We start from the raw sequence: 18,767 nt of genomic DNA, 5'->3' as shown, positions 1-18,767 counted from the left end.
AAGCTTAGCCATCCTGGCCTCCAAGGAGCACTCTGGCTGCACTTCTTCCAAAACAGATCTATTGGTTCTTTTGGCAGTCCATGGCACGTTCAGTATTCTCCTCCAACACCACAACTCAAAGGCATCAATTCTTCTATGATCTTCCTTATTCACTGTCCAGCTTTCGCATCCACAAGGTCTGTTTGAACCACAAGGTCAGCAGTTCAAACTCACCAGCTGCTTCTAGGAAATCTTATACAGGGTCACTATGAGTCAGAACAGACTCGACTGCACTTAAGAACTACATTGCAACTGGTGGCAACATTACATATAACAGAATTAAGCATCGTCATCATGTAGTTTTTATTTAAGTTTCCCAACAGTCCAGTAGGAAGCCCAGTGTATCTAGAAAACAATACAAACTAACTGCTCCCATCCTCAGTTTTCTCTTCTGCAAAATGGGGCAATTACACCACCTTTAAGTTCTCTCTGTTCTCATTTCTACTAGTAGAATATTTTGAGACTAAAAATAGAAAAATTAAAATATCTCAACCAAGGGACAAAGAGGAGAAACTAAGAAATGAAGATTGAAAGCACAGAGGAATATGTGAAATGTGGTCAAATGAAGAGGAGGCTTTAGGGAAGCCCTGAGCTAGACTAGGAGATACTAAGGTGTGTGTTGTTGGAGAACCCTTTGCCCCTCAGTGTCTGTTTCTCACCGGGTCAAGGACTCTGAGGAGATGGAACTCAAGTCGACCTTGGGACATAGGTGGAGGGGATCCTGGCGGCAACACTTATAAATTACAACGTGGGAGAGGAAAAGCAGCACTTGGGGAATCCGGGGAGAGGGCGGGAGGAGCGTTGCCTGCGTACCTGGTCCAGGAAGGACGCTCTTAGGTCTCAAGCAGCTGAAGTAGAGAATGCGGTTTAGCTAAACCAGGCCAAGGAAGGATATAAGTCATTCTTTCAATTCCTTCTTCTTGCGCCCCCTAGCTCATCCTACACATCCTGGACTAATCTGGGTGGGGAACTGTATACCTGCCACTTTGGGGTGCCAAAGCTTTCACCTCCCCGGGCCGCAGATTAGGGGAGATCACATTTGTCTGTCTGAGCACTCCAACACGAGCGGAGAGTTCGGGTGGGTTATTTCTCCAGGTAAGCGCGGCAGCCTAGACCCAGGGGGCGATAGAACAGGGGTATGGGGTTCTCGTCTGGTGCCTTGGGAGAGGCATTAGGAGGAGGGGATTTGCCTGGGGCGGGGCGGGGGCACCGGGGCCGCTCAGCAGTGGCCAAGCCAGAGGGTGGGAGGTGCATATTAGCATAGCCACCTCCCCTCGCCTTCCATCCAGACTAGACACCAGAGCCGGGAGGCCGGGCCGCCAGTCTCAGCCTTCCGAGCTGAATGGGCTCGTAGCCGTTCGCTTGGTTTCCCCCGCGTCCGGCCCTCGCTCCGACTGCCCCTGCCCGGCGCGGCCCTCCCCCGGCGGCCGCCATCCTCTGCTTTCGCTGTGAATGTAAGGCAGGCGCCGCCGGGGGCCGGGTGCAAGCGACGCAGCGACGCCGGCCTCCCGGGAGGCATCTGCCGAGCTGAGATGTACGGTAAGCAGAGCTCTACCACTGGGCTCCTGCCCGCGGCGGGCAGACTCCGCAAACTTCCAGGACGGGGACCATTGTCCCCTTGTGTGGCCCTGGCGGAGGGCGCGGAGCCGGTGCCGGGCTGGGCTCTGTTTCTGTAGCTCTGTGCGCGCGCGTTTGTGCTTAGGAGACAAAGATGAGGAGGGGAAGGGGACCCTGTGGTCCTTTGAGGTCCTCCGGGCACGCTGTGTTCGGCGCTGGGGGAGGGTGGGCGTTGGTCCATCTCGGGGCGGGAGGGCGCGGCTGGGTGCTGGCTGAAGCGGGTCTTTCTTGGAGCCCAGCAGTGGGGAAGTGTTGATGCAGGTGGTGGTGTGACAGAATTTGCAGAATTAACAAAAGCGGTTTGTTTCCTGGGAGGTTTTTTTTTTTTCATGGAAGCTGGTCTAGGTTTCAGGGGAAACGCTTGCCGCCCGCCTCGCTGCCCAATACCGAGACTGTTTGGAGGCGGTGCGGTGGTGCAGAGGGTTGGGGAGGGCGCCAGTTCTGGCCTCCTCGTCTCGCCGCCCCTGGATGGAACTTGGCTTCCACCTGCCACAACTACCGTGTGGGATCCAGACTAACTAACTTCCAGATTTGCCTCCTAGAATGAAGAGGGGAGGAAGTGCTGAGAGGGTACGCCACAGCTCTGGGTGGCCACCTTCTGGCTGCCCTGTAAGCCCTCTCTCCACCTTCCATAACTCTCCTTTAAGTTGATGTGCAACAGTTAGTCAGCCCCTCATGATTCACTGTTCTGCCTTATAATTTGCCAGAGATTCCTCTGGTCGGGGAGGCAGTGTGGGTCCCACATGGCAGCTCCGATGATGAGAGCTCTGGAGTCCCAGTCTAAGAGTTCACAGCCTTACAGAGGATCCCAAAGATGTTCTGAGCAGCTTAGGGGTTGAAATGGTCCCAACGAACTGAATAAAAATCCCTCACAACGCAAATCTCCTGGAAGCTTTTCTAGGGCCAACAAAAAAGTTGGAGGCCTGTTCATCTTCCACCTCGAACTGTCAGATAGGAGCTCAGGCTGCACCTGAGAGATGAGTGTTTGGAGAAGAGCACTTCCCAATTTAACCCAGCACTGAGACTGCTTAGTGACCTCGCTGAGCTAATAGACTGTAGGTCACAAAGTTTCTTGTAGGCAGAGGAAGCTGAAAGCACTGTGGAATGGCTCAGCTATGAACCATGGGCATCTCTATGAGAGAGAGAGAGAGAGAGAGAGAGACTCCTTTCGTCCCTACTTGGTTATACATCTGCATCACTGATCCAGGTCAAGACACCAGCAGCTCTCCCCTCAGCACGTGTTGTTGCTCTTGAATGGACCAAGTTGTGTGTTTGGGGTGGGGTGGGACAGTGCCCTCAGAGACTATGCTACTGACCGGTGGGGCCTCTGGGGGAAAGGAGCAAGCTGGAAGAGAGTGGGGTCCCCAGGAGAGAGCTACCATTTCCTACTCTCCATTTTTCCCCATATTCTTTTCTGCAGAGTGTGCAGCCTGAAACTGCAGCTCATTTTGACAAAAGCATGTGACTGCAGGGGCACCTGCAGTGAGTAGGGAAAGAGTTAGGACAAGGTCCATCCAAATTGGTCAGAATTAGGAATCCTAGTCCTGCTGGGTCACCCTATTATATTTAATCTGAGACAATCTGATAATGGATCTAGGGATGCTGAAGTTTGGGGTCCCAGTCCTCCTTTAGTGCATGAAGCAAGTCCAAGGAAGAGTTTGTGCAAAAGGTGAACAGGGAAATCAAGATGTCTGGGTGTTATTTTAAGAAGCACCACAAATTTTCATTTCTCTTTTATAATGGTTTTCTTTCCCCAGCTGCAAACAGAGATGGTACTTACCCCTGAATGATTCATGGGGAGATTATAATGAAGGAATCCTCTGAGCAATTGCCTGAAGCAAAGGAAAGTCACATCAGTGCAGGATGGGAGATTATTACTGAGTCTTGATTAGTACCATTTTGTTTTAAGAGGTGCAAGAGGGAGCCTGGTCTTCCAAAGAAGGACTTGTCTGCTTAATTTTTTGTCTTTTCTTGACTTCTGTGAAAATGTTCATGTGATACCTGTAATAACTTTCTCCTTAGAAGTCAAAGAGTGATTTAAGAAGAAAAAAAGAAAAGAAAGAAACGTTGTGGAACAGGAAGTTGAGTCGACATAGAATCATGTTGTTGTTGTTGTTAGGTGATGTTGAGTGGGTTCTGACTTATAGAGACCTATAGAGACCCCGCTACAGCAGAAAGGAACACTGCCCAGTTCTGTACCATCCCCACAATCCTATGTTTGCTTCTATTGCTGCAGCCACTGTGCCAGTCCATCTCACTGAGTATCTTTTTCTTTTTCGCTGACTTTCTGTTTTACCCAGCATGATTTTCTACTCTTGGAACGGATCCCTCCTGATAACATGTCTGAAGTATGTGAGATGAAGTCTCACTGTCCTGGCTTCTAAAGAGCATTATGGCTCTGCTTCTTTCTAGACAGATTTGTTGGCACTTCTGGTAGTCCATGGTACTTTCAGTATTCTTCTCAACACCATATTTCAAAGGCATCCATTTTTCTTCAGCCTTCCTTATTCATTGTTCAGCTTTTAGTGCTTATTTGGCATCTACATTTTCAAATGATTTCTCTAAGATGGAACAGGGCAAAATGAAAACGAGGGTCTCCTGACTCAGTGCTTTTTTTTTTTTTTTTTTTGTCCCTTCCTTTCCCTCTATTACCCCTTGGTGTCTTGGATGAAATTCTTACTAGGAAAATGGCAAACCAGAAATACCAAACCCAATTGCATCGAGTGGATTCTAACTTAGGGTGACTTTGTGTGTCACCGAGTAGAACTGGGATCCATAGGGATTTCTCGGCAGGAATATTTACAAAATCTTCTATGGCACTGAATGGATCCAAGCCACCAACTTTTTGGTTAGTAGCAAAGCGCAAACTGTTTACACCACCTAGGTACCTTACTGATGGGCATGGATGCCCCAAGTGGAGCCGAAAGTTTCCTGAGAGCTTTAGTTAAAGCTGTCCTTTATCCACTGACCTTGCTGGCTTGATCTATCTTAAATTCAGATAATCTAATCCATTTGCCATCTCCCAGCTGATCAGCCAGCCTATCTTCTCATTTAACCAGCTCTTATTATATTTTCTTCATTTCCCTTCTTCCCGCTGCTCACCTCACCTCTGCCTCAACAACTCAATTTCCTTGTGTGCCCAGTTCCCACCATCTCTTCCTTCTGTATGTGGGGATGATAGGGATTCCTTGTCTTTACTGAAGGGCACAGTGCTGTGTGTGACAGAAAGAGTCTAAGTCCTGGCTGGGGTCAGTCCATCTGAATCCAAGTACCCGTTCTCAGCTGTGTGACTTTGGGCAAATCAGGTTGACACTTGGAATTATATCTGTGTGGTGCTGTAAGGTAAGCACAGGGCAGCTGATAACAAGGCCATTGGTTCAAACCCACCAGCCATTCCTTGGAGACCCTATACAGGGTCTCTGTGAGTCAGAACTGACTCAACAACACTTAATAACGACAACATAAAACTATGAGATGCCCATCACCTTCCAGGTCAACTGTAAGCATGATAGTAGAGTAACCGATGTGATTGTGTTGTGCGAGGGTCTGCACTTGTAAGACAGATTGCTGAAGAGCTTGTCCTCTTCAGGTCCACTTAGCACTGACCTTTCTCTGCTGGCTTCTCCAGTCTGTTCGCCACCATCTCATGCCCAGTGTAAACAACACACACAGATCATCTCAACTTCGCCAGCTGCTCAGGCCACTGAACTGCTTCTCTTTCTCTTCAACAAATCCACCTCCACTGCCTTCTCACCAGAGTCCCTGGGTGGTACAAATGGTAAATGCTCTTGACTACTAACTGAAAGGTTGGGAGTTTGAGTCCATCCCTAGGTGCGTCACAAGCAAGGCCTGGTGATCTATTTCCCTAAAATCACCCATTAAAAACCCTATCAGGCACAGTTCTACTCTGATACATGAGTGGGAATTGACTTGACCACTGACTTATTCCTAAACTGTAGTCACTGCTTTCTGGAAATGGCTCTCCCAAAGGGCACAAGTGTTTATACCCCCACAGTTTTGCTTATAACTGTATATACAGACTGACAAGGGACAAGGAACAATGAAAGCATCTTGTACTGGGAAGATTGTGGGTAAGTTGTCTGCAAAAATGGATTTCCATTAGTTTTTCCTTTTATTACAATTGTGTAACTGAAGTTTCCCTATTCCATTCACCTGGCATGGAGCCATGGGAGGCCTGGGTGAGACAGCACCAAGAATATGAGCAGGATGAAGACAGTGGGCCCTGAAGAGCAATGGGACAGGATTTCCCAGAACCACAGTCTGTGCCCCAGTCTCACTAAAACAAACGCTGCTCTAATTCCTCCTTATCTCGAAGTGCTACCTCATCTTCACCATATGCCTCTTTCTTCATGCTCTATGACTGAGAATGCTGACTGTAGGAAAAAAGAGCAATGTTATACAACTTTTTGACAATGAACTTCACAGAGCATCCTACTTGGAGCATGCAACTATTATGACTGACGTGGAGGAACTGCAGGGCAGGCACTCCTCTCCCCCCTGTAGATTCTGCTGCTCCTCATCCTAGGCAACCTGCATACCCCAGCACACATCCCCACACATATGCACACATAGACTCACATGCATGCGTTTGTGCAAACAGACACTTCAACCTCTCCCCTGGCATCCTGAGGCTTCTGCAGCCCCATGGTGCTTTGTGTGGACCCTGCATGCCAGAACTGTGGGGTCTGTCCCCTCCCTTCTCCTGCCTGTTACTTCCTTTATTCCCTATAGGAGGAGACCTGGGCTTGTTTTTTTCTCTTTTGGTGTTCACGGCTCAGTGAATTCAAACAGTTGCAGTTTTCTTCTTTGAGCATAAATAAAAATAAAAAGTTACTATCACTTTACAGGAAATCAGGGAGAGAAAGGAAGGTGGGGAAAAAAGCATTCACGAGCCACCAGCTAAAACCTACCATAGTTTCATGCCACTCCTCCTTTGCCCTGTCATTTCCCTCTGCCTCTATCATCCTGGCTGTGTTGCCAAGTGGTGTAGGAGTGCCCCAACAACTCCTCCAATGCAGGTAACGTTGGACTTGATCCTTTCTGAACTTCTCTTTCTTGACAACAATGCCCACCTAGGAGGTTAATTAGGATAAATTAGATGTACTCAGCTTCACCTTCTTTTTTCTTCAACTATCATCTCCTGTCTGTTTCTAAAATTAAAGAAATGAAAAGGCAAAAGCAAATATAAAACCACACGAAGAAACACGTGCATCTCATAAACCTAAGAACAGTGTTTGTGCTACTATTATATAAAACAAAAAGGAAAATCTAATTTAAAAAAAATCTGTTTTGATTTTTTTTTCTGGTAGTCATCCATTCTTCCAAAAATTTAGAAAATATAGTAAAGTATCGAAAGTATATCTGATTTTAACATGTTGCTGTCTTTTCTTCCAGGCATTTGTTTATGTGGTCAGAATGATTCATTTTACAGAATTTCGTGTTCTGTGTTTTCCTACTTAGTATTACAATATAAGCATTCCTCAAAACAAATAAGAATTCCTTGAAAATAGTAATCCACTGGGGGTTTTTTTGTTGTTGTTTTTGTGCCGTGGAGTCGGTTCCGACTCATAGCGACCCTACACAGGGTTTCCGAGACTGTAAATCTTTACGGGAGCAGACCGCCTCATCTTTCTCCCGTGGAACCGCTGGTAGTTTCGAACTGCTGACCTTGCAGCTCGCATCCCAAGGGTACATATAAATACTGAACTGCAAACCACAAGGTCAGTGGTTTAAGCCTACCAGCTACTCCTCAGAAACCCTACACTGGGTGGCTATGAGTCAGAGTCGACTCAACAGCACTTAACAACAACAACAATTTACATATTTTCAATATCATAGCCCTCAGAAGAGTACCTGGTATGCCCAAAGCTTTCTCTGAACTTCAGAATATTTCCCTAGGCTGTAGCCCTCCAAATGGTTCGGTCAAGGTGTATACACATTCAAATAAATGTGTTGCCTAGAGCCAAATAGGGGAGTCCTGGTGTGGCACTACGGGTTAATGCACCAGACTGCAAAGCCATTTGAACTGCAAGGTCAGCGGTTCAAGCTCACCAGCTGCTCCTTGGAAACCCTGTACAGTGTCGCTATGAGTTGGAACCGACTCTGCGGCACATAACAACACATAGCCAAATTGCTTTCAATCTATATTAATTACATTTCCACCAGCAGTTTACTCTAGAGGGCCTACCTTTACAAACTCTCAAAAACATTAAATATTGAGTTTTTACCCTAATCTCTGCTAACTTATAGAAAAGCTGTACCAAGTACCCTTATAGCCTTTATTACTGGTGCAGTTACACTCTGTTTTTTAACCTGTTGCATTTAGTGAATTGTGTTTTGAGTATGAAATCGATATAATTTGCCTGTCATTTGCTTTATGCACTGTGTTTTGTAGGCAAATACCCATAGACTAGCAAGTATTTGTGGAATAACAGCTATGTTTGATTCATAGGGTATGGATGTCATTGTTAAGTGCTGTCGAGTTGGTTCTGACTCATACTAACCCTGCGTAGGGTTTCCAAGGAGTAGCTGGTGGGTTTGAATTGTCAACCTTGTTGGGGGGTACAAAAATGCATGGAAGTCCTTTGCACCAAGATTGTAATTTTTGTAGGCAGATAAATCATAAAGCATACAAAGAATGAAGTGATACAAAAATAAGCTCAGTAAAATAACAGAATTTTGCAAGGTGAAATGGGACTACTCATCAAATGATCAGTAAGTGACACCTTGAAATGGGAGAGACCAGTGCAGGGCAAAGCCATTTGGGAGGATTTGCGAGGAGAGCAAGGTGATTGTGCTGGGTTCTGAGGGATAGCCAGAGTTAGAGAGTTAGAGAGGTTTCAGTGTGAGTAAGCACCAGGAGGTGGAGAAGAAGACTGGTCCAGGGAGAGTAGGGAACTGATTGGGTTCGGCCAGAGTTGAGGTATTTTTCTATGGATAAGGAGAAAGAGTCAGAACAGGCAGTTCTCACATGTCCCTGTGAGTAGTAGGAGCCACTGAAGGTTTTGAACTATCAAAGTACTGGTTTGCTCAACTAATGTTTCAGAAATGCAACTGGGGGCACTTTGCAGGATGGGAGTGGGGAGCAGAGAAATGGAGAAAAGCAGAGACAGGGCAGTAAGCACAGATTGCTAAAAAGTGAGAAAGCTCTGGGCCTTGGGTCACGACTGTGCCCATGTAGTTAACGTGTCTGTTAGTAATGGGGTGGGAGGGGTAAAGTGAATTGAAAATTGTTTGTTTTTTAAATATTCCCATGGAAATTAACAGGAGTCTCTGGCAATGCCAACAGTTAATGTGCTAGACTGCTAATTGAAAGGTTATGGAGAGTACTCAGAGGTACCTCAGAAGAAAGACCTGGTGATCATTTCTTAAAAAAAAAAAAAAAAAAAAAATCAGCCCTTAAAAACCGCTGACCTTTCAGTTAACAGCTGTGAGTGCATAACCACTGTACCACTAGGACTCCTTTGATTCAAACCCACAAGGGAAAAGTAAGAGGACATATTAGGAAGTATATGATTCATTGTACAGTGTTGAAGTGCTCAACTGTTAACAAAGTTTGGCAATTCAAACTCAACAGACACTTCTTGGGAGAAAGATGTCGCAGTCTGTTTCTGTCAAGATTTACAGCCTGGAAAACCCTGTACTGTGTCCTATGTTGCTAATTATCACTATTTAATATTTCTCTTGTACCCTATTGTATATGTAGTGCATAGAACATGCCTGCTTTAGAGGAGTGTTCAAAAGTTTGTTGGATGAATGAATGCTGAACTAAATGTTCTTTTTATTGGCCTCTTTGTAGCTTCTGAACTTCTACATATTTCAACTTTAAATATGTTTGGAATAACAATATAATTATTATAGCTTCTGTTTATTGGGTGCTAGTGTGTCTTGGAAGAAGTACAGCCAGAATAGAATGCTCCTTAGAAGTAAGGATGGCTACATATGATCGCATGTACTTTGGACATGTTTTCAAAGTGACATCTTGCTTGGTAAAGTAGTTGTTGTTAAGCGCCATCAAGTCAGTTCCGATTCATAGCCACCCTGTATAGGGTTTCCTAGGAGCAACTTGTGGGTGTGAACAGCCCACCTTGTGGTTAGCAGTTCAGTGTTTATCCTTTAGCGCCATACCAGGACTCTACTAATAAAGTAGAGAATCAACAAAAAAGAGGAAGACCTGTAATAAAGATTGGCATAGCTGTTGCAACAGTGGGCTCAAATATAGGCCTGATTGTGAGGGTGGTGCAGGACAGGGCATTGTGTTCTGTTGAACATAGGGTCGTTATGAGTCAGAGGAGTTCCTCAGTTATGCAAATGGTAAAGTGCTCAACTACTAGGCAAAAGGTTGGAGGTTGAAATCCACCCAGAATTGCCTTGACACTCTGCTTCCAAAAGGTCACACAGCCTTGAAAAGCCCATGGAGTAGCTCTCCTCCGGCACACACTGTGTTGCCATGAGGTGAAATTAACTAGATGACAACTGTGGTTTTGTTTTCTTACTATATGTCTAATAGTATCTTAAGCATTTTTTAAATGTAGAAGCTGATTAAATCTTCACAAAAATCTATGATTTAGGGATCATTATTTCCATTTTAGAAACCAGAAGACTGAGGTTTAGAGATGCTTAGTACACTTTGCCTGTGGCTATGCTTTGAACTCCAGAGTGTGCACTTGGCCCCTGACCACTTCCCCTAGAATCATCTGAATAGTTCAGAGAACCCAGGCCTTTCCTTTGCAGAGCACACTACACTTCAAATACTCACACACGTTAATCTGGAAAAGAGCAGGAGTATGCAGGGCTGAACTGCTGAGAGGGACAATGCCCAGGCCAGCTTTCACTGGTCGTAGCCTCTGCCTCTTAGCCCTTTCCCACCTCTCTTATCATAGTTCTACTATCTCAGAAAGAGAGAGAGGCTCTAGAAAGAGGTTTGGGGAAGCACTCAATCTCAAGGTTGGTTTGAACTGCAAGGTTGGTGTTTCAAACCAGACAGTCATTCCTTGGGAGCCCTATACAGGACCACTATGAGTCAGAACCGACAGCATTTAACAACAACAACAAATGCAATGAGAGAAGATCTGAGAAAGCAGGTTTGTAAAGATGGGGGAGGCAGCAAGACCTCCTGATAACGTGAAACAGGAAGCAGTGGACATGCATAATAGGGAGAGACAGACAGACGTGTCCGAGTTGGCAGTGTTCTTAACATGTTTCCTGACCAGAGCTTGGCCTGGAGGGGGACAGAAATAAGGTGGTGGTTGGGAGGTTGGGGACTGACTATAGTAGCCACTTCTGCTTCTTTGAGAGTTGGGCTATGAATCAAACTTCTCCTCCTGCATCTTCAGACTCAGGCAGTCTGGGGGCCGCACTCACTGCATCTAAAATGGGGTTAGGACTGGGCTGTGTGGTGAAGACCTCAATCCTGATCAATCTCTCATAATGAAGTTGTGTGGGGTATGAGCCAGCCTAGGATCAAAGGAGGGAGACAGTGGTTCAAATTCCAGATGGTCACTTTCTAGCAACAGGACCCCAGACAAGTGAGTCATCTTTTCTCTGCACTCCTCCCTGCCCCTGTAAGGAGATAATTACCTTGCTCATGAGGTGTAGTCAAGGTGTCAAATGAGATCATGTCTGTATATGGACTGACATTGCAGAACACTGAGCCTATGGAAGGTGATATTAGGACCATCTCAGCAATCTCAGCATCACTTATGGATGCTTCTGAGGCATAGCCAAACCCCTTCCAGAAACAGCGACAACCTCTGTGTATAAGGATGGGTCTGTCATATTTGGAGCAGAATATAAAACCAGAGGGATGCTACAATATTGGTGACCTGGATGCTTGCCTCAGCAATGCTCGCCCGCCAGATGAGGCCCCTGATAGAAGGCAGTGGTGCCTTGAACACATCCTTGTACCTTGTACCTTGTGGTTACCTGGAGCTTTTCCTTGTCTCCTCAAGGACCAGGTCCCACAAAGAGAACAGAGGATGGCATCTTTATCTGAATCTTTACTCTGTTCTAAATCTTTATTTATTACTAAAATTTAGCACTGTTTAGTCCATGCCTTTCTATTCATTATCTCAGTTCATTCACAGCAGTCCTGTGGAGGTGAGTGTCAAGATTTCTATGGTAGAGCTGAATACTCCAGAGTCAGAGTTCAGTGACTTGTCCAAGGTCATGCAGCTGATGCTGTTTGGCTCACCATATCGCCTCCTAACTAGCAAGTCACAGAGTTTTATGTGAGATTAAGACACTGAAGATAATCACAAACGCCTTATGCCAAACTGCAAATTTCAACCATAAATTAACAAATGGTGAATTCTGAACTAAATATTTCAGTAGATTTTAAATCGCTTGGTTGTGACTTCACATCTAGGATTTGGATATCTGAAATCCTCACCAGGTACTCATGGATCAGTGCCCTCAAGCATGCCCATTAGCCTGACAGAGTCATCGAATTATCATCTGAGGATTAGAATTCCTGGGTTCCTATACCAACTGCTCATCACTCTATAAAAGGACCTAGATAAATTCAAGCATCCAGAGACCAGGAGACTTAGATTCTTATCTTGGCAGTGCTCCAACTGTCTCATAACTATTCAGAAACACTACTTTCCATATCCCCTGCAGTTGGTACACGTCTTTTTTAGGCAGATAATACTTGAAATAACACTTACGAAGCACATGAAGAGTAATCCCTAAACCACAATGACATAATGAAGACCTTGTCTGAAGGTGGCATAGAAAGGAGTTACATGTAATAAAACGATGCATCCCCAGCACCTCAGAGCTTCTCACTGCTGAGCAAGAGGGATACTTCTAGCAGAGGAGCCAGTAGGATGGATGCTGGGAAAATCCAGAGCTCTACAACCTCCCACCACGTCTTCTTCCTGTTCCTACTGTTTCTTACCCTTTGCTGTTATTTTTGAGGCTATCATGCTGACGTAACTCACTGTCTAGTGTGTATTTCTTTACACACTGTGAGCATTCTGAGGACACAACCTCTGTCTCAGTCATCTTCGTTTTTCTTAATGTCTAGCAGAGATATTTGGTATGTCGTTGCAGCTCAAAGCTTGGCATTGAACTAGAAACTAATTAGACACATCATTCATACATACAGTACATCAATATGTATGTATTTGTGTAAGCACATACATAAATAAAATACACATGTGTTGTTGTTGTGCACTATTGAGTCAATGCCTATTCTTAGCTGCCCTATAGGACAGAGTAGAGCTACTCCACAGGATTTCCCAGGCTGTCATCTTTAAACAGATTGCTAGCTCTTTTCTCTAATGTAGCCACTGGTGAGTTTGAATTGCGAACCTTTCAGGTTTGCCTAAACCTTTAAGTGTTTAACCATTGTGCCAACAGAAAGTAATTCCAGGGTACCAATGATGAGGGCCTGGGCATGTCTCTGAGGTTAAAGAGAATCCTTCAGTGACAATGTCCCATCTTTTTGCTATGCTTTCCCACATTCACTATGATTCTACATAGAACATGTCAGACAAAATATTACCATTTGACTTTCGCTCCAGACTTGGATGATGTCATCATTAGAGCCAGCCAACTAGTTGATCTACCCTCTGAGCTGGGTAAGGCAGCTACGGAAACAGTCTCACATATTTCCCCTTCCTCGGTTCTCAGACCTCAAAGTAAATGTCCCAACCGCTTTGGTAACAGGAAAGTCATTTAGTGGATAATTATGGGTAAATCTTAATTTTGATTTCCATTCCTTTTACTGGTGCATTACTCTTTCACAAAACAAGGAAGATGAAAATGCCCTTTGTAGCCAAGGCAAAGCCGTGCCTGTTTCTCATTGCTTCAGTGTTCCTGGCTAAGCCACAAGCTTGCTGCTACCCCCTTCACTCTTGGAGCTGGATAGGTGTGCTGCCCTTGCATCAGCTCATGGATAGTACAGACAAAGGTGAAGAAGCAAAGTGCATAAGGGTGTTTCCATAGTTTGCGTCAAACTCCTAAAAGTGTCTACCCATCTTAGCAGACCAGGGCCTAACAGCTGGTGCTTGTTGTCCTCAAACCGATTCCAGCTCATGGTGACCCCATGTGTTACAGAGTAGAACTGCTCTGTTGGGTTTTCTTGGCTGTGATTGTTTGGAGGAGTCCTGATGTGGCAATATAGGATAAGTAATGAACCGCTAACCACAAAGTCCACAGTTCAAAGCCACCATTTATTCCTTGGAACCTCTATACAGGGTCACTATGAGTTGGCATTGACTAGATGACACTAACAACAACAGCAACAATGTTTATGGAAGCAGATTGCCAGCCCTTTCTTCCACAATGCCTCTGGATGAATTTGAACTTCTGACTTTTAGTTAGTAGTCGGTTGCAAACTGCTTGTACCACCCAGAGACTGTTGCTGTTGTTGTGTGCTGTCGAGTCGACTTTGACTCATAGCAACCCTGTATAGGGTTTCCCAGAGCAACTGGTGGGTTTGAACTGCTGACCTGGAGGTTACCAGTCCAATGCTGATCCTACAGCAATATACAGTAAACATGTGTGACTACAAAGAAGTTCAGCACAACTCAAAGCTAGAAATGTCTTCTCCCCCAGACAAGATTTATGAGAGAAGAAAAGGGCTGAGTGCTGGGAAGGGGAATGGGTGATGTTGGATGGGGCACAGCGCTTTCCTTCTGCTTTATCAAGGACACTGGACTGGAGAGTTGACTGATAGGGCTAATTCAGGCAAACTTTAGTTTCCCCATCCGTAGTGTGAGAACTGCCCTGCGGTGTCCAGTCTCATAGTCTCTCATGGGTGGAGCGGTTGTTCTCTCCCCATGACTGAGGCAGCAGAGGGACCCACCACAAGAGTTTGCAAAAGGTCTAGGTGGTAATTTAGATGCTGCGGTCTCTTTACATCACCTACTACTTGTCCATCAATTTCCTTATTGCTAAGCCAGGGATAATGATATCTTTGCTACTTCAAACATACCAGTCCTGGAGTTCTGTGAAAGGGCTGATACATGCTGACAGGTATGCTGAGGTGGGTGGATAAGAGTCACGTGTCTTCCAAATGCCAGGGCTTTTTTTTTTTTTTTTTTACTGTACATATACCCAAGTTTTATAAAATCCTGCAGGAGTGTATGCCTTTCTCTACTTTCTCTCTCTGTTTTCAGATAAGGAAAATAAGTCCCAAACCAATCTCACTGCCATTGAGTCTATTCCAACTCATAGCAACCCTGTACAGGGAGCAGGAAGGCTCATCTTTCTCCCAAGGAGCAGCTGGTGGGTTCAACTACCAAACTTTTGGTTAGCAGTCCACTGCTTATCCTACAGCACCACACGGTCTCCTTAAAATAAGGTCCAAAAAACTTAAATGCCTTATCCAAGGATCTGTTTAATTCCAACACCATCCTTTTCTATGGATTCTTATTTAAAATACAATTATCAGAGTTAATCAATCTTACTCTTTGTCATTGGTACAAATCAGGGTGGGGTAATGGTATAGTGTCAGTCTTTGGATCTGGAAAATTCCTCTAACTCAGATTAAGAATGCTATTAAAGTGTCATTTTAAAAGCAAGAAAATGTATGCTGAATTACATTAATAGACCTTAAAATATGCATGATTAATTTAATTTATAGGAAAATGTTACTGCATTTATTTTGTGCAAGTGGCTGGAGGGATAATTATCTGATTTGGACAGTGATCTGAACTAATGGAACATGCAGTATTCACTTTGGGGGAGCAGTCCAAGGAGGGGGCTGTTGTCATCTGAGCAGTGAAACTCAGGTGCTGTGAGAGATCTGTGTGGCTGCCAGTTAGGACAGGTGTGCCAGCTTTAGTTCACAGAGAAGGTAAACAGTAGATTCAGATTTGGACCCCTAATAAGTCACAGAAGTCCTGGAGTGGCGTTGCAGGATAAACACTGGACTGCTAGCCACAGGGCTGGTGGTTCAAATACACCAGCCACTCCTTGACTTAGGGTCACTCTGAGTAAGAACCCACTTAACAGCACTTAACAATAACAACAAGGGTCAGCTTTCTGAATTCTGGGTTGATTTTTTTTTTTTTTATAATACTTTCATTCAACAATTTTCATCTATACAATTTAGTGACACTGATGACATTCTTCATATTGCACAACCTTTGTCACGATCCTTTTTCAAATGATTCCATCACAATTAACATTGCCCCCTAAGCAAAAACTTCCTTTTTCATCTCTCCCTCTCACCCCTGGTAACCACTTTGGTTTCTACATATTTTTCTTATTTCACATAAGTGAGATCATATAGTCCTTGTTCTTTTGTGACTGACTTATTTCACTTACCATAGTTTTCTAGGTTCATCCAGGTTGTGGCAGGGACTTCCTTTCTCTTTATGGCATGTGTGTAGAGAGGGCTTCAAAAAAATTCATGGAAAAATGGGACTGAAAGATAATGCAGAATTTTCATGAACTTCTTGAAGTCCCCTCATACAACATTTTGCTTATCCATTCATTTATTCATGAACGTGCACGTTTTGTATTTTTTTCTTTCAATTTTATTTATTTTGTTCTTGAGAATCAAAGCATATATCAGTTCAGCAGTTTCTGTGTATACAATTTTGTGACATTGATTACATTCTTCAAGTTGTGGCAGGTTGATTTTCTTTTTTAATTAATTCACTCCTTACACAGGCAACTCTAGATGCTTCTCTGAGGAAGTGAGCTTTATTTATTAAAAAACAAAGCAAAACAACCTAATGCCAGGCCAGGGAGTTAGTCTACCACAATCAATGCTTATGAACTGGACCTGAAAGAAACCCACCAGAACATTGTTGGTGGTGGTGTCATCCACCCACTTTCGATTCCAATAGAGACAGAGTAGAACTGCTCCACCGTTCTTTCTTTCTTTTTAAATCATAGTCTGGCTGAAAGGTTACAGAGCCAATTAGTTTTTTGTTTTTCTTTTTTCCAGATGTGTTTCTTTTTCTTCCTTTTTTGTCTTTAAAAAAAACTGTGATTTGGGTGAAAGTTTACAGAGCAAATTGGTTTTCCACTCAGCAATTCATACACATTTTGTTTTGTGACATGGATTGTGTTCCTCACAATGTAACAGCACTCTTCCCACTTCCTTCTCGTGTTGACTGTTTCCCTTCATTCTTCTTTCCTTCCCCTTCCTGTCATCTGAGCTTTAATTTCTCCCTGGGAAAATGCTGTCCTTTTGATCTTATATCATTGATTATGCAAATTCATATTCCATTCAATAATTGATACACATTTTGTTTGTACCATTAGTTGCAATTTTCTCATTGTAACAACACTCTTCACACATCCTCCCTGACTTCTCCATTTCCATTCATTTTCCTTCTTTCTTGTCCTTTTCTGCCTTAAGAGCCAGGATGTAATCTTAATGTAAGTAGAACACGAGGTCTTTCTTCCGCAGAGCCTCTGGGTGGCTTAGAACTGCCAAACCTTTCAGTTAGCAACCAAATGCTTAACCATTCAGGCCACCAGGGCTCCTACTAGAACATTGTTGTTGTGTACCATCAGGTCAGTTCTGGCTCATAACGACCCTGTACAGGGTTTCCTAGGCTTTTTTAGAACATTGTTGATGTTGCTTTTGTGTGCCATGGAGTCTATTTGGACTCATTCATAAAAACCCTGTACATGGTTTCTGAGGAGCAGCTGGTAGGTTCGAACCAATAACCTTGTGGTTCACAGTCCAATGCTTATCCTAAGCGCTACACCAGAACATTGTTGTTGGTGTTAAGTGGCATCGAGTTGGTGCTGATTCATAGTGACCCTGTATAAGGTTTCTGAAGCGTGGTTGGTAAATTTGAACCAACAACCTTTCGGTTCAAACTGACCTTGCAGTCAAGTGCTTATCCTATGGCGCCACACCAGGACTCCTAACACTGGTTATTTCTGGGTGACAGGATCACAGCCAAGGATCTGTGGTACCGTAGTGGGTTATAAGCTGTGCTGCTAATCGTAAGATCAGCAGATCAAATCTACCAGTTACTCTGCAGGAGAGAAATGAGGCTTTCTGCTCCCATAAAGATTGACAGCCTCAGAAGCACTGTACAGGGTCACTGTGAGTCTTAACTGACTCAGTGGCACACAACCACTACAAGGATCACAGCCAGTTTTAATTTTTTAAAATATAGTTTGTATTCTTCAAATTTTATATAGTGAGCATATGGTTTGATGGGTAGAATGTTGTTGTTAAGTGCCATCCTGTCAGTTCCGACTCATAGCAACCCTGTATAGGGTTTCCAAGGAGCAGCTGGTGAGCTTAAACCGCCAACCTTGTGGTTCAAACCGACCCTGCAGTCCAGCGCATTAACCCACAACACCACACCAAGACTCCTTAGATGTCATTAAAAGTGTGTTTTCATCATAAAAAACTTTGGGATTGGTTATCTAAAATTCTACTTATGTTTTAGAAATAATTATACAAGAATATGTACAAAAGGAAATTTGTGATGATAGAAATCAGACAGTGGCTGGGTGGGGAATTGACTGGAAAGGGGACCAGGGGACCTTCTAAAAAGGAATGAAAGTGCTCTAAGCTTGTTTGATGGTAGTTACAGTATTGTATAGCGCTTGTTAGAAATCAAGGAACTAAACGCTGAAGGTTTGCACATCTTGTTGTTGTTAGGTGCCATCGTGTCTGTACCAACTCATAGGCATCCTATGCACAACAGAACAAAACACTTCCTGGTACTGGGCCAACCTCACAATCATTGCTAGGTTTGAGCCCATTGCTATTGCCATTCTGCCAATCCATCTCTCTGGGGGTCTTCTACTTTTTCTCTGACCCTCCACTTTACCAAATATGATACCCTTCCCCAGTGACTGGTCCCTCCTGACAATATGGCCAAAGTATGAGAGACAAAGTCTGGCCATCCTGGCTTCCAAGGAGCACTCTGGCTGTACTTCTTCCAACACAGATCTGTTTGTTCTTTTGGCAGTCCATGGTACTTTCAGTATTCTCCTCTAACACCATAACTCAAAGGCATCAATTCTCCTATTGTCTTCCTTATTCACTGTCCAAATTTCACATGCATATGAGGTTATTGAAAATACCATGGTTTGGGTCAGGTATGCCTTAGTCCTCAAACTGACATCTTTGCTCTTCAACACTTTAAAGTGGT

The 18,767-nt window shown here is 44.2% G+C and overlaps 1 protein-coding gene across 1 annotated transcript in view; it reads left to right on the top strand.

The window, feature by feature from the left end:
* The first annotated feature begins 1,493 nt into the window (after positions 1 to 1,493).
* The window catches only part of EFR3B (EFR3 homolog B (S. cerevisiae)), a 174,953-nt gene continuing 157,679 nt past the window's right edge, over positions 1,494 to 18,767 (top strand). The window contains exon 1 of the mRNA XM_006835231.1: positions 1,494 to 1,578. Coding sequence (XP_006835294.1) covers positions 1,572 to 1,578 — 7 coding nt within the window. The 5' untranslated portion in view covers positions 1,494 to 1,571. The remainder of the gene's footprint in view (positions 1,579 to 18,767) is intronic.

This window comes from Chrysochloris asiatica, unplaced genomic scaffold (assembly GCF_000296735.1).
Source record: "Chrysochloris asiatica unplaced genomic scaffold, ChrAsi1.0 scaffold00016, whole genome shotgun sequence".
NCBI lineage: Eukaryota > Metazoa > Chordata > Mammalia > Afrosoricida > Chrysochloridae > Chrysochloris > Chrysochloris asiatica.
Note: the sequence above shows the minus strand (reverse complement) of the source record. Positions and strands in the feature narration are given on the sequence as shown.